Source organism: Schistocerca americana, chromosome 1 (genome assembly GCF_021461395.2).
Source record: "Schistocerca americana isolate TAMUIC-IGC-003095 chromosome 1, iqSchAmer2.1, whole genome shotgun sequence".
Taxonomy (NCBI): Eukaryota; Metazoa; Arthropoda; class Insecta; order Orthoptera; family Acrididae; genus Schistocerca; species Schistocerca americana.
In genome coordinates this window covers 779,183,001-779,196,158 of record NC_060119.1, presented here as the reverse complement: position 1 = coordinate 779,196,158, position 13,158 = coordinate 779,183,001, and the positions used below count along the sequence as shown (strand labels likewise).

The following is a 13,158-nucleotide window of genomic DNA, read 5'->3' as shown; positions in this document are numbered from 1 at the left end:
ATGACTTTCTTTAAAGTATTACAATATTCTTCTTACTGTCCAAGTAGAGTTGGATCCCGACTTATTCTGGCATATATATTTTCCTCTTCCTCTCACATGAGACTTTAATTCCCTTAGTTATACAGTGCTTACTTCTTTTTTTTTTAATTGATTTTCTGGATAAATTTTTAGGAAACCTCATTTAAAATATTGGCATAAATTCAGTATGGAATAAATTTAATTTCATCTTATCATCTCCATCTATATATACTTAATCACCTCTTTTAACTTAATCTTAAAACTCTGTATCCTGTTCTCATTAATAACCTTCACTGCTATGTGTGAACCTGCGTTAGGGCATCAAGGTGCTATACAGTTTGCTTACATTAACTGTGGATCATGACCAGATAGTCCATTAACAACTGTGTACGTATTAATTGTTCCAGCCTGAGCACTGTCTATAAATGTGTTATCAATCAGGTTCCTGTTATAGCAATGCAAGTAAGGTGGAAAATTAACTAGTGAAAATAGATCGAAACACCCAAATAATTATTCCAGTTCATTTTTCCTGTCTGAATTTTTTAAGAAATCTACATTGGAGTCTCCACAAACTACTGTTTATTCTTTTCTGACAGTCCAATAATGAGTCTACATATGGCATAAACAGCTGAATGTTTCCCAGAGGGGATCTGTAGATTGTTATAATTAGTAGAGAAGTATTTTACAGTTACAGTTCACAAGCACATTCCTCTAGCTTCTGATAAACACAGAAACATTTATTTCATTGTTTCTAACTCAGTTCCCAACTCGTAATGTGTTGCAATTCCTCCTTCTCCCGTGTTAGTTATACATGAAAATGATGGTAGTCTGTAATCTGTTGTATTTAAAACTCTATCCCTGTGGTTACATGGTGTTCAGAGGGGCATAAAACATCTATCACTTCAGAATTTCCCATATCTAATTATACAAGAAACTCATCTATCTTGTTTTCTCAGCCGGCCGGAGTGGTCGTGCGGTTCTAGACGCTATAGTCTGGAACCGAGCGAACGCTACGCTCGCAGGTTCGAATCCTGCCTCGGGCATGGATGTGTGTGATATCCCTACGTTAGTTAGGTTTAATTAGTTCTAAGTTCTAGGCGACTAATGGCCTCAGAAGTTAAGTCGCATAGTGCTCAGAGCCATTTGAACCATTAATGTTCTCATGAAACAAATTAATTTCCCGTTTCTGTAAATTGTTTCATATACAGGGTGTTTCACTAAATTTGTTTGCCTCTGTAAGTTACGAAGTAATAGGCGACGGAAATATTTATTGAGGTAGGTCACCATAAGAAACGTAACACTATCTGCGGAGCTATGAACATAGTTTATCGTGTTATTATCCAAAGAGTTACAACAAAGAGATACAATTTTTTAAATGAAACAGTAGTTGTTTCTATCATGCACTGGAATCAGTAACACCGGTGTGCATACATCAATTTAAATTACATTCCTATCACTTTTAGTTTTGGAGCTACAACCCTTCAAAGTTTCAGGGGCACGTACCACATACGCTGCGCATAACGCAAAGCGCCTTCTAAATGTAATGCGGCCGAGTTGTAACGTCGCCGGTGTCACGGAGCGAGAACTTCCTCGATGCGCTGTTAGACTGCCGACTGTCGCCGTTCACGGCCGTATAACCGACAGTTCGAGCCACACAAACAAACGGGGCTCAATTTACCACAGCTACTGACATCGGAAGAAGATGGCATACACGAACAACGAGTACGTTGACATGTTGCTGATGCTCGGCGAGTGCCGACACGGTGCCACTGAAGCAACCATGGCGTACGCCGTGAGATATCCTCGGCGAAGAGCCCCGGCAGCCATTACGTTCTTACGTGCCGAACAACGACTTCGGGAAACAGGCAGCTTGGTAACGCACCGCAGTAACAGACGAAGGACTACAAGAAGTGAGGAGACGGAGGTGTTCGTTTTAGCTGCAGTACACCACCATCCTCATGTCAGCTTACGAGCCGTTTCTGCAGTCGCTGATGTCGGTCTCACATATGTGTGGCGTATAGTACACGGCCACAGGTTTCACCCGCACCGTCTGTCACTCCCCCAGGGGAACGATTTCCGTGAGAGAGTTACGTTCTGTGAATGGGCCATGCGTAATTTTTACAATGTGTTACGCTCTCTGATGAGTCCACGTTCACAAATTACGGTGCAGTGAATCGCCATAAAATGCACTACTGAGACACAGACAATCCTCGATGGATACGACCTGTCGACGTCAACGTAGGTGGTCTATAAATGTACTTCAGTCTTCATGCCTCGGGCATGGATGTGAGTGATGTCCTTAGGTTAGTTAGGTTTAAGTACTTCTAGGCTCTTGGGGATTGATGACCTCAGATGTTAAGTCCCATAGTGCTCAGAGCCATTTGAACAATTTTTTTTTATATATATATAAATGTACGGTGTGGAATCCTTGGGGATGAACTCATCGGTCCACACTACTTCCCAGGTACACTGACAGCTGAGTTATATCGTGCGTTTATGGTCGACAGTTTGGGTGGTTTCCTTGAACATGTGTGTCTACGCGCAACAGACCATATGAGGATGCAGCACGATGGTCACCTAGCCCATTCTGCGCTTGCTGTCATGGAAGAACTAAGCAATAGGTTTGCAGGAAGGTGGTTGGAGCGCCATAGTCCTCATTCATGGCCCGCAAGGTCGCCCGATTTTACACCATTAGATTTCTTTATGTGGGTATATCTAAGGATCGTGTTTATATCAGTGAGCCCACACCCCCAGATGATCCAAAACGGCGCATCGAGTACGCATGTTACTCCGTGACGCCGGCGATGATACATCTCGTCTGCAAATCCTTTAGAAGGCGCATTGCATTGTGTATTCAGGCACATGGACACACATTTGAACATCTCATTTAAATCAACTTCCCACCGCCAGAACATCCATCACCCACCACACAGCCATGTATTATGTACAGCATGTGGTATCTGCCCCTGAAACTTTGAAATGTTGCAGCTCCCAAACTAAAAGTGATAGGATTGCAATTTAAATTGATGTATACACAGCTGGTGTTACTGATTCCAGTGCATGATAGAAACAACTACTGTTCCATTTAAAGAATTGTAGAATGAGATTTTCACTCTGCAGCGGAGTGTGCGGTGATATGAAACTTCCTGGCAGATTAAAACTGTGTGCCCGACCGAGACTCGAACTCAGGAACTTTGCCTTTCGCGGGCAAGTGCTCTACCATCTGAGCTACCGAAGGACGACTCACGCCCGCTACTCACAGCTTTACTTCTGCCAGTATCTCGACTCCTACCTTCCAAACTTTACAGAAGCTCTCCTGCGAACCTTGCAGAACTAGCACTCCTGAAAGAAAGGATATAGCGGAGACATGGCTTAGCCACAGCCTGGGGGATGTTTCCAGAATGAGATTTTCACTCTGCAGCGGAGTGTGCGCTTATATGAAACTTCCTGGCAGATTAAAACTGTGTGCCCGACCGAGACTCGAACTCGGGACCTTTGCCTCGCAGGAGAGCTTCTGTAAAGTTTGGAAGGTAGGAGTCGAGATACTGGCAGAAGTAAAGCTGTGAGTACCGGGTGTGAGTCGTGCTTCGGTAGCTCCGATGGTAGAGCACTTGCCCGCGAAAGGCAAATGTCCCGAGTTCGAGTCTCGGTCGGGCACACAGTTTTAATCTGCCAGGAAGTTTCATACCAGCGCACAACCCGCTGCAGAGTGAAAATCTCATTCTGGAAACATCCCCCAGGCTGTGGCTATGCCATGTCTCCGCTATATCCTTTCTTTCAGGAGTGCTAGTTCTGCAAGGCTCGCAGGAGAGCTTCTGTAAAGTTTGGAAGGTAGGAGTCGAGATACTGGGAGAAGTAAAGCTGTGGGTAGCGGGCGTGGGTCGTGCTTCGGTAGCTCAGATGGTAGAGCACTTGCCCGCGAAAGGCAAGGGTCCCGAGTTCGAGTCTCGGGCGGGCACACAGTTTTAATCTGCCTAAAAAATTGTAACTATTTGCTGTAACTCTTTCGATAATAACGCAATAAACTATGTTCATAGCTCCACAGACAGTGTAACGTTTCTTGTGGTGAATTACCGCAATAAATATTTCCGTCGCCAGTTACTTCGTAACTTACAGAGGCAAACACATTTAGTGAAACACCCTGTATAACGATCCTGTTCTGTTGTATTTTCTTTAAAGACTGTCTGTCTATAACCCGACTAACCTAAAAAATGTGTCCCTCTGACTCCAGTAACCGGAGAGTTATTATCTTGCGTGTACTTGTGGTCCTCCTTATACTGTCAGCAAGAAGCACAGATGACGTACCCTTCACCCTTCTACTCAGGTACAGGCAATGTTTTCTAATACGACAGTGGTTTCAAATGCAGCTTCAAGTTGTATGTACTTATCAATGAAACGAAATAAACTTAGTCTTTCAAGTTGTGAGTGTAATTTTTTTTCAGTTCACTTACTACACAATATAAAGTTCTGGGACAAATAATTAGCCAAGTAATCAATCAGTCGTAAACATGAGACGTTTTGCATAGTGTTGAGCCACACTCATGCAATATTTTTTGAGAGAATAAACCGCCATTTGGCTGTGTATTACTGTATTTATTTTCTGTACTATCTAGGTTTCTGCTTTTTTTCCATTATCGCACACAAAGTTCTTACACCTTTAACATGTCACATCCGTTACGACAGTACAAAGCAGACGAACAAGACTAAAACATGCCTTTAAGATAGTACAGATGATAAGTAGTGTAACACACAATCAAATGGAGTTACTTCTCTCAAAAAATAAAGTATTGTTCATCCAATATCGTGTTACCTCTGTTCGTGAACGAAATGATGAGGCACAAATATCCAGTTAAGTAATTAGCTTCACTTTGACGAAGGAAAGTATGTAAGAAATAATGTTTAGGGATAAAACCCTCATGGAAGACAACCTAACTGGGCAAAGAGTATTGCCAATAATAATATAAAGGTATGAAAGGAAATAGGCTGTGTTCTCTTCAAAGAAACCATCTCGGCATTCACATAAATGTGGGTGACCAAGTCGCGAATTGAAACACACTCCACCTGAATGTGAAATCAGTGCCTTAAATATTGCGCGGAATCGTGAAATTTTCATGTAGGTACTAGAAAGAATCGCACTAATTGTCCATGTGTCTTAAGCTGTGCTTTACAGCTTTGATCAGACATTTAAAAAACTTCAGTATGCTCCAGCTAGTTTTAACAGTTTGTGTAGTCATCTGGCAAACTTTAAAGCTTAAAAGTTTGTCGCCATGTGTCCACTATCGTAACATAAGGCACCTGTCCAGATCTAAGTGGATGGTGACTAGTGTAGCTGGTTCTGTTTCCCTGCGGCCATCGGTGTTAAGTTTTTACGTGGTTTCCCTAAAAGCTTAATGTGAATGTAGGGATGTTTCAACAGGATCATAAAACGGTATAACGGGAGCGGGATTTGTTATGAATAGAAAGGTAAGGCAGAGAGTGTGTTACTGTGAATAGTTCAGCGATGGGATTGTTCTCATCATAATCGACAGCAAATCAAGACCAAAAACGATAGTTCAGACATATGTGCCGATGTCTCAAAATGTAGATCGAGAGGCAGAGAAGGTATATGACGATTCTGAACGGGTAATTAAGTGCGTAAAGGGGGATGAAAATCTAATAGTCATCAGGGATTGAAATGCCGTTATAGCGGGAGAAGTAGCAGAAAGGGTTGCGGGAAATATGCTTTTGGTACTAGGAAATGAGGGAGGAGAAAGACTGAGTTCTGCAATGAATTTCAGCTAGTATCAGCGAATATACCGTTCAAGAATCACAATAGGAGGAGGTGTATTTGGAAAAAGCTGGGAGATTCGGGAAGATTTCAGTTACATTTCATCATGGTCAGACAGAGATTCCGAAATCAGATATTGGATTGTGTGGCGTACCCAGGAGCTGATATAGACTTAGATCACAATTTCGTAGTAGGAAGAGTAGGCTGAAATTTAAGAGACTAGTCAGGAAGAATCAGTGATCAAAGAAATGGGATACGGAAACACTAAGGAATGAAGAGACACGCTTGAAGTTCTCTGAGACTAGGGGTACTTCGATGATAAATAGGTCAGTAGGCAGCTCATGTGAAGAGAAACGCACTTCTCTAAAAAGGGCAGTCAGGGAAGTTGGGAAGAAAACACTTAGGTACAAAGAAGGTAACTGCGAAGAAACCATAGGTAACCGAAGAAATACTTCAGTTGATCGATGAAAGAACAAAAATGTTGAGAGAAATTCAGGAATACAGAAATAAAAGTCACTCAGGAACGAAACAAATAGGTAGCGCAGGGAAGCTAAGGCAAAATGGCTGCATAAAACATGTAAAGATACCGCAAAAGAGATGATTGTCGAAAGGACTGACTCAGCCTATAGAAAAGTTAAAAGAATCTTCAGTGTAATTAAAAGCAAGGCTCATAACATTAAGAGTGCCAGAAGAATTCCACGATTAAATGCAGAGGAAAGAGTGGGTAGGTGAAAACAGTATATCGAAAGCTTGTATGAGGGGGAAGATGTGTCTGATGACGTGATAGAAGAAAAAACAAGAGTCAGCCGACATAGAGAAGATAGGAGATCCAGTATTAGAATCAGAATTCAAAAGAACCTTGGAAGTCTTAAAGAGCGAATAGGCAGAACGGATAGATAATATTCAACCAGAATTCCTAAAGTCGTCGGGGGAAGTGGCAATAAAACGACTATTCATGTTGATGTGTAGAATGCATGATTTTGGAGATATATTCGTACTATCTAGTTGTGGAAAAACATCATCCACACAGTTTCCAAGATTGCAAGAGCCGAAAAGTGCGAGAGTTATCGTACAATCAGCTTAACAGCTCATGCATACCAGTTGCTGACAAGAATAATATACAGAAGAATGCAAAAGAAAATTGAGTATGTGTTAGATGACGATCAGTTTGGCTTTTGGAAAGATAGAGGCACCAGAGAGGCAATTCTGACGTTGCGGGTGATAATGGAAGCAAGGCTAAAGAAAAATCAAGACACGTTCATTGGATTTATCGACCTGGGAAAAGCGTTCGGCGATGTAAAATGGTGGAAGATACTCGAAATTCTGAGAAATGGAGGGGTAAGCTACAGGAAAAGATGAGTGACATACAATGTGTACAAGAACCAAGAGGGACCACTAAGATGAAAGCCCAAGGACGAAGTGCTCCGATTAAAAAGGATGTAAGACAGGACTGTAATCTTTCGCCCCTGCTGTTCATTCTATACATCGAAGAAGCAATGACGGAAATAAAAGAAAGGCTCAAGAGCGGCACTGAAATTCAAGATGAAAGGATAAGATAACCTGATTACATTTGTATCCTCAGTGAAAGTGAAGAATTACAGGATCTGCTGAATGGAATGAACAATCTAATGAGTACAGCATACGGACTGAGAGCAAATCAAAGAAAGCCGAAAATAACGAGAAGTAGAAGAAATGAGAAGAGCGAGAAACTTAACATCAGGATTTATCGTAACGAAGTAGCGGAAGTTCAGAAATTCTGCTACATAGACAGCAAAATAATCCATGACCGACGGAGCAAGGAGGACAAAAAAAGCAGACTTCCGCTGACGAAAAGGCATTCCTGGCCAAGTGAAGTCTACTAATATCAAATAGACCTTAATTTGAGAAAGAAATTTCTGATAATGTACGTTTAGAGCATAGAACTGTGTGGTAGTTAAACATCTACTGTGGGAAAACCGGAACAGGAAAGAATCGAAGCATTTGCAACGTGGTGTTACAGACGAATGTTGAAAATTAGGTGGACTTGACAGGGTAAGGAATTTTGAGGTTCTGCGCAATATTGGAGAGGAAAGGAATATTTGGAAAAAGCTGACAAGGAGAAGGGGTTGAATGGTAGGACATCTGTTAAGACATCAGGGAATGACTTCCGTGGTACTAGAGGGAGCTGTAGAAAGCAAAAACTGTGGAGGAATACAGAGATTGGAATACATTCAGCAAATAACTGAGGACATAGGTTGCAAATGCTACTCCTTTTGTTTGTTTGTAACTCGTATTCCATCTCTAACAGCCTTATCGTCAACTGTATGTTAAGTACTAACCTTCCTTTCCTTCGGGAGCTGGAATATTTTCCGTACGCACGAGCGAAGTTGTGGAATGTGTTAGATGACTTATTTCCCTAATAAGGCTGGACAGCGTTGTATCGCGCCAGTGTAGAATACCGAGCTAGTCCGATTTTTGTTTACCACGAGTATAAGCATATTATGAAACACTGGTTATTGTAAAACTCTAGCCGGTTCTACTTCTCTTTTTTAAAAAAACGTAAAATGGGTAGTTTTTTCTTTGTCCCAACATTCTTCATTTACACAGACAAAACCGAGACGACATGAGAAAACGATCTCGGCCAAGCAGTGAAGGAATACTTAGTTCTCCTTTGGGTGAAAGCTTTTAGTTCAAAGGTTTTTGCGCTGAGTCGTTCCACTCCTTAAGCAATTTTCTGAGACATCTACGAATTAGCCATCTATTCCTAACAACATCTGACATTAAATTTTTTTTTTTAAATCAAGAAAGAAATATCTTTAGTTACGAGAAAAGGAGGAAATAAGGTGCATCGTCCATCAATTCAAATTTCAATTTCCATAGGTTTCTCATCGACTTAGAAACCTATGTCTTTTTCAATCGCCGTACCTCCCCAGATATGGTTTGTCCGTATTATTGATAGGTACGTAAAATTCTTCACCTGATTTTAGCGCTCATTAATGGTAAAGATTAAGAAGTACCCCATGTGCATTACATAAAGCACGCAACGCGGCCACTTAAAACGGACATGGCTGCCTCATGTCAATGATGCTGGGAACACGCAGTCCGCTTACTTCTGCAGTTTTCAACACTTGCCGGACGATAGTTGCCTGAACTAAACACGTGCAGTTCTCGTTTTAAACAAATTTTCAACTCATCGCTAGGATTTAGTAAACTAATTCTTTAGTCCGATTTTAGCTTCCGTGATTATATGAAAGTAATGTGTCATCGTAGGGAAAATGGAACTTTCAACGGAAATATCATTTCTCTTCATAAAGAAAGCTAGAGATGATTTCTTTGCGGAATTACACTGCTTTCATTCGTATTTTCAGTATACTTACTAAGAATATTGTGACTCGCATTGGACGCATGTCTGCTGCTTCTGCAGATGAATGGTAGGACATGCAGAGGGAGACATATTTGAGTCCACAGAATACACTCATCCGACATGGAAACGTGATTAGAGCGTTTAGTCGATGAGTAATTGCTAGTCTCCAGTTAATGTAATTAATTGATTCTGTTCTCTTATGGGGCCTTTTTATTTGCAAAAGCTGTGTCCCACTGCCGTAGTATCACGGAAATTAGCAGGATATTTATGAGACGTAGTTACAAAATTACAACTATCTGTGTGTGACATCCTATCGACGCTGAGTCAAAGTGGTCTGTGGTATTCCCCAACAACGGTGAAGAATATTAAAACGGAGGTGTAGCAGCATTAATGAACATTGTACGGTTTATCATGAGCTTCACTCTACAGTAGTGGTTTCCTACCTGGGGATAATTACCACCTTAAGGATAAAGTCTAATTTTCTGAGTGATGAAAGCAAAAGGGTCCACTTGTGTTTCTGTCACGAAACTGAATTACTTTTAAAAGATAATTACTATTATCACTATTTCTTGGGACTGCAGTACCAGTTACGTAAGTTAGCAATAATTTGAATTTTTTCCAAATACTAGTTTTAACGCTTGACATAATTTTGTAGCAGTTACAGCATTTGAAACTAATGTATCGACATTTCCCTCACGTAGTCCACTCACTATATACATCCTTCAAACTTTGTACCATGCATCTATGACAGTAAACTTGAGAAATATGAATCATGTATGCTCAAAAATCTCTTGAAAATGCCTCGTCCAAGTTGTAGGTAGACCAGAAATTGTTTCATTATTCACTTTGCAACAGTTAACGAACTAATTGACAGCGCAGCAGTAACTACATAATGGCTACTAGCTGCAGTCTAGCCTGCTCTATATTATTATTGCCATTATTACCGTTACTGTTATTATCAGCAGTGTTCAGACACAGACCATTAGCAGCCAAAAGTCTTCCATTTTCTGCCAATTCAGAAATAAGGAGTCCACTACTCAAGTGATTTACAAATAGTAAGCATGCATGTAGTGCAAACACTTTAATTTGGTTGATTTAAATGGGGGTGGAACGTAAGGCCGAAGCAAGTTCCGCTAGGGAGACGATTGGTGCAGAGGAAACACGTTCTGTAACAAGTGTCTATCCTCAACGTGAATAGTTAAGTTTTCTTTCTAAGAAGTAGTTTTAGGTAACACTCGCAATCCACTGAGCATTGTTTCATAATTCTATGAAAACACGTTGTTAGAAATAAGCCGTACCAATTGCCTCATAGACTCATTCGTTCGAGTATTAATGAAACATCTACAAAACCTAAAGATCATTAATATTTCGTCACTTCAAAAATGAAAGTGTTTAAAGAAAATTCTTTTTCATAATAAGGTTTAATTAGTTGCTAATGATGTTGATGCTGGTGGAGGGAGGGGGAACACTAATTAATATCTGACTGCATTCAGGACTAAAGGTCTCGGAAAGGTTGGCAGCCACTGCTCTACAGAGAATAATACGTTAAAGGATCATCGACCTTTAATGTGTTCCTTTAGGGTAGCCAGTATCTGAAGACATTTTCTGTACAGAGAAACTGGTGATGATGCGAATAATAAGTAGCACGCAGCGGTTTATCTGTACACCAGCGTCTAACGATTGTTGTTCCTTACCAGGTGACTTCTTCCCACTATTATTGTACATTAACTTTTTGTTTAAAACTCTGAACACGTTCCTGTAATAACGTGTGAAATTGTCACGTATTAGGTCTTTCAAATAATTAATTATATGTGTGTTGGGAGCGTAACAAGGTTGCACTATTTCTTATTAAAGTATTACACCTGTTAACTATGCAGATTATTTGTATGTCTGATGCATATTTCAACATAAATAAAAATGTCCTAAAGCTGCAGCTACTGGAGATTCAAGACATGTGTACACCAACGTACAGAAATTAAAACACCTGTAATACGAAATGTATTCATTTATCAGTATTTATTGCTTGTACTAACAATATTATTTTTTTCAGGTAAAAACGGGAGGAAGACCAGTCTCTCACGATGGAAGGTATGTAAACAAATTATGAACTAAAAATAATACTATCTAGTTCAATAATGAACATTTATATGTTACATTATACACAAAATTCAAATATTTTCGTATTCACTGTTTATAAAGGACTTGGACTTTTTGGACTGCCAAAACTGAACCGCAAGCGAAATGGAATTCCAAATATAGTATTTCGGAAATATTAGTGTCACATTTCCACATATAAATTACATACACAGAACATCATTTCTTGTATGTGACTTTCACAAATAGCAGTGTATACGCAGTGGAAAAATTTGACCTGACTTTCCATTGATTTCTGTATGCTTCTATATCAAAGTATTTCTGTAGCAAACAATATTCCGTAATATCTACTCAAAAACAAAGAAGCTCTTTTAATTGAATTGACTCTTATGTTAGTTAGTGGGTAAATCATTGTGAGTACGAGTAAAAATTTGTCTGTCAACAAACAAAATGTTCATTTACCCAGGAATTACAACAATCTGAAAACGAGATTCGTTACATTTCCGGTACAGAGGGGTCACTTTTGTGAGCCATAATCATTAATTACACAGCCCAACGGAAAAAATTATTTTAAGTCATAATACACTCCTGGAAATTGAAATAAGAACACCGTGAATTCATTGTCCCAGGAAGGGGAAACTTTATTGACACATTCCTGGGGTCAGATACATCACATGATCACACTGACAGAACCACAGGCACGTAGATACAGGCAACAGAGCATGCACAATGTCGGCACTAGTACAGTGTATATCCACCTTTCGCAGCAATGCAGGCTGCTATTCTCCCATGGAGACGATCGTAGAGATGCTGGATGTAGTCCCGTGGAGCGGCTTGCCATGCCATTTCCACCTGGCGCCTCAGTTGGACCAGCGTTCGTGCTGGACGTGCAGACCGCGTGGGACGACGCTTCATCCAGTCACAAACATGCTCAATGGGGGACAGATCCGGAGATCTTGCTGGCCAGGGTAGTTGACTTACACCTTCTAGAGCACGTTGGGTGGCACGGGATACATGCGGACGTGCATTGTCCTGTTGGAATAGCAAGTTCCCTTGCCGGTCTAGGAATGGTAGAACGATGGGTTCGATGACGGTTTGGATGTACCGTGCACTATTCAGTGTCCCCTCGACGATCGCCAGTGGTGTACGGCCAGTGTAGGAGATCGCTCCCCACACCATGATGCCGGGTGTTGGCCCTGTGTGCCTCGGTCGTATGCAGTCCTGATTGTGGCGCTCACCTGCACGGCGCCAAACACGCATACGACCATCATTGGCACCAAGGCAGAAGCGACTCTCATCGCTGAAGACGACACGTCTCCATTCGTCCCCCCATTCACGCCTGTCGCGACACCACTGGAGGCGGGCTGCACGATGTTGGGGCGTGAGCGGAAGACGGCCTAACGGTGTGCGGGACCGTAGCCCAGCTTCATGGAGACGGTTGCGAATGGTCCTCGCCGATACCCCAGGAGCAACAGTGACCCTAATTTGCTGGGAAGTGGCGGTGCGGTCCCCTACGGCACTGCGTAGGATCCTACGGTCTTGGCGTGCATCCGTGCGTCGCTGCGGTCCGGTCCCAGGTCGACGGGCACGTGCACCTTCCGCCGACCACTGGCGACAACATCGATGTACTGTGGAGACCTCACGCCCCACGTGTTGAGCAATTCGGCGGTACGTCCACCCGGCCTCCCGCATGCCCACTATACGCCCTCACTCAAAGTCCGTCAACTGCACATACGGTTCACGTCCACGCTGTCGCGGCATGCTACCAGTGTTAAAGACTGCGATGGAGCTCCGTATGCCACAGCAAACTGGCTGACACTGACGGCGGCGGTGCACAAATGCTGCGCAGCTAGCGCCATTCGACGGCCAACACCGCGGTTCCTGGTGTGTCCGCTGTGCCGTGCGTGTGATCATTGCTTGTACAGCCCTCTCGCAG

The 13,158-nt window shown here is 41.9% G+C and overlaps 1 protein-coding gene across 1 annotated transcript in view; it reads left to right on the top strand.

The window, feature by feature from the left end:
- The window catches only part of LOC124594174 (probable 3',5'-cyclic phosphodiesterase pde-5), a 277,725-nt gene that overhangs the window by 16,290 nt on the left and 248,277 nt on the right, over positions 1 to 13,158 (top strand). The window contains exon 3 of the mRNA XM_047132534.1: positions 11,179 to 11,216. Within this exon, the coding sequence (XP_046988490.1) occupies positions 11,179 to 11,216 (38 nt within the window). The remainder of the gene's footprint in view (positions 1 to 11,178; positions 11,217 to 13,158) is intronic.